Here is a 2,232-nt window from a genome sequence, read left to right on the forward strand (position 1 = left end):
AAATTGAGTGTGTTGGATCATGTTTATGTTGCTTTGGAGACAATATTTGTAATTATATTTTGGATTATGTTTATTTTGTTTTGGAGACACAGGGTGGGATTCTAGGACTGCCTAACTAGGTGGGGCGGGACGGACCAGCCCACCAAAGAGCAGGCTTCTGACAGAACAGGACGGATTTCCCCTCTTGCCACCCCTAATTACAGTACACCATTATAAAAGAACAGACTTTTGGCGAAACAGAACGGACTTCCCCACTTGCCACTCCTAATTACAGTACACCATTACGAAGCCAAACCCTCAAAGTCTTTGTGAAAAAAGTCTCTTAAAACTAGTGTAATTATTAAATGACTGAAGTTATTAATTAGAGCTTTTAAGATTTGCAAGTGCAATTAAAATTAACTCAAATATAATAAACAAAAGGAAAAGTCTAGGGCCAGCAATTTTATTGAATTTTGGCCAGCATGTAACCAGCAGAGAAAGGTGAGCCATTAGATGAAATTTCACACCAATCTCACACCATTAAATCATTATTAATGGCTATTTGATGGCTACTAATCACAAAAGTTGCTGTCCCCTAACATTGCTCCAAACAAAAATATTAGTCAATCAAATTCCTTTAGTCATATAGTTCACAGATTTAAATGAGTGAATATTACATGCAGAAGACAAGATTTAAATCTCAGATTTGACTAAACAGACTAACTACCCACCGAACTTAACCAAAAAAAAAAATTGGACTTTCAAACCTAATTTATTATTTGACAATGAACACAAACTCTGTAAGTAACACTGTTCTTCCCCTTATAAAATCTGGTGCTAGGAGAACAAGAAATTCAGCCAGCCATTACAAACTCATTACATTCTTTGACAAAACAAATTAAATAAGAAAATGAGTTCTTTGAGCAGAATTGATGAGAAGCCTCATGCTGTGTGCATAGCATACCCAGCACAAGGCCACATAACTCCAATGCTAAAGCTAGCAAAGCTTCTTCACAACAAAGGCTTCCACATAACTTTTGTTAACACTGAATACAATCACAGACGCCTTCTCAGATCAAGAGGACCCGAATCGCTCAAAGGCCTTCCCTCGTTCCGATTCGAAACCATCCCGGACGGCCTTCCTCAGGACCCTGACGACCATGCTGACGTCACTCAGGACGTGCCTTCTCTATGTGAGTCCACAAGAAGGACTTGCTCTCCGCACTTCAAGAAGCTCATTTCCAAGCTCAATTGTGATGGCGGTGTTCCTCCTGTAACTTGCATAGTGTCTGATAGCATCATGAGTTTCAGTGCTGATGCTGCTGAAGAATTTGGCATCCCTTTGGTGATGTTTTGGACTGCAAGTGCTTGTGGATTTGTGTGCTATATGCACTATCATAAACTTGTTCAAAAAGGCTTAATACCACTCAAAGGTAAATTATTCATCATTTCATTTCTTTAACAGTATTTGGGTAGTTTCTTAAAAAAAATATATTTTTTATATTTTTTAATGCTTTTATTTTTAGAGTAAAATATCGTTTTTATCCCCAACGTTTGAGGTAAGACCTAAAGTTGTACCTAACGTTTCAATCGTCCTATCCTGCCGTTAGGGATCCATTAACAAAATTGACGGCGGGACAAAATTAAGACGATTTTAAAACGTTAGGGACTTAAATAGGACGAAACGTTAGAGACAAAAATGATACATAAAAATAAATTTTAATTTAATTTTATCTTTCAATAATATTAATTTTTTATTATATATAGTATATAATTATTTTTTAATTACATCTAAATAAATTACACTTAATCACATTACTTTTATTTTAAATAAATTTATTTTTATCAATTTAATAACATTCAAATAAATACTTTATTTTGTTATTTGATTAATTTGTATTCTCATCCACTCCTTCCTACTTCCTAGTACCATTGTATCAACCCTACCGAAATTTGGCCACCATAAAAATAATCTCGAAATTATTGTTAATTTGTTGCAAATAATAATTTGGACTAATTAACTATCATTTAATGATCGATATTTCTATGGTTTTGGAGAACGAACCGAATCAGCCAGTTTGAGTGGAATAAGCCAGTTTGAGTGGAATAATTGAAACTGACTATTTGGTTGTCTATTCAAAGTAAAATTTGATTGCCAGCAAATCGGTCAAATACTGAAAAATTGACTAGTTGGTCGAACCAATTTTATTTTTCAGCAATTAACCGCTTTAAAATAATTAATAAAAAATTAAT

General features: G+C 34.2%; 1 protein-coding gene across 1 annotated transcript in view; it reads left to right on the forward strand.

The window, feature by feature from the left end:
* The window catches only part of LOC107605437 (7-deoxyloganetin glucosyltransferase), a 3,047-nt gene continuing 1,516 nt past the window's right edge, over positions 702-2,232 (forward strand). The window contains exon 1 of the mRNA XM_016307318.2: positions 702-1,412. Within this exon, the coding sequence (XP_016162804.1) occupies positions 890-1,412 (523 nt within the window). The 5' untranslated portion in view covers positions 702-889. The remainder of the gene's footprint in view (positions 1,413-2,232) is intronic.

The sequence above is a fragment of the Arachis ipaensis genome, chromosome B06, assembly GCF_000816755.2.
Source record: "Arachis ipaensis cultivar K30076 chromosome B06, Araip1.1, whole genome shotgun sequence".
In the NCBI taxonomy this organism is placed as follows: Eukaryota; Viridiplantae; Streptophyta; class Magnoliopsida; order Fabales; family Fabaceae; genus Arachis; species Arachis ipaensis.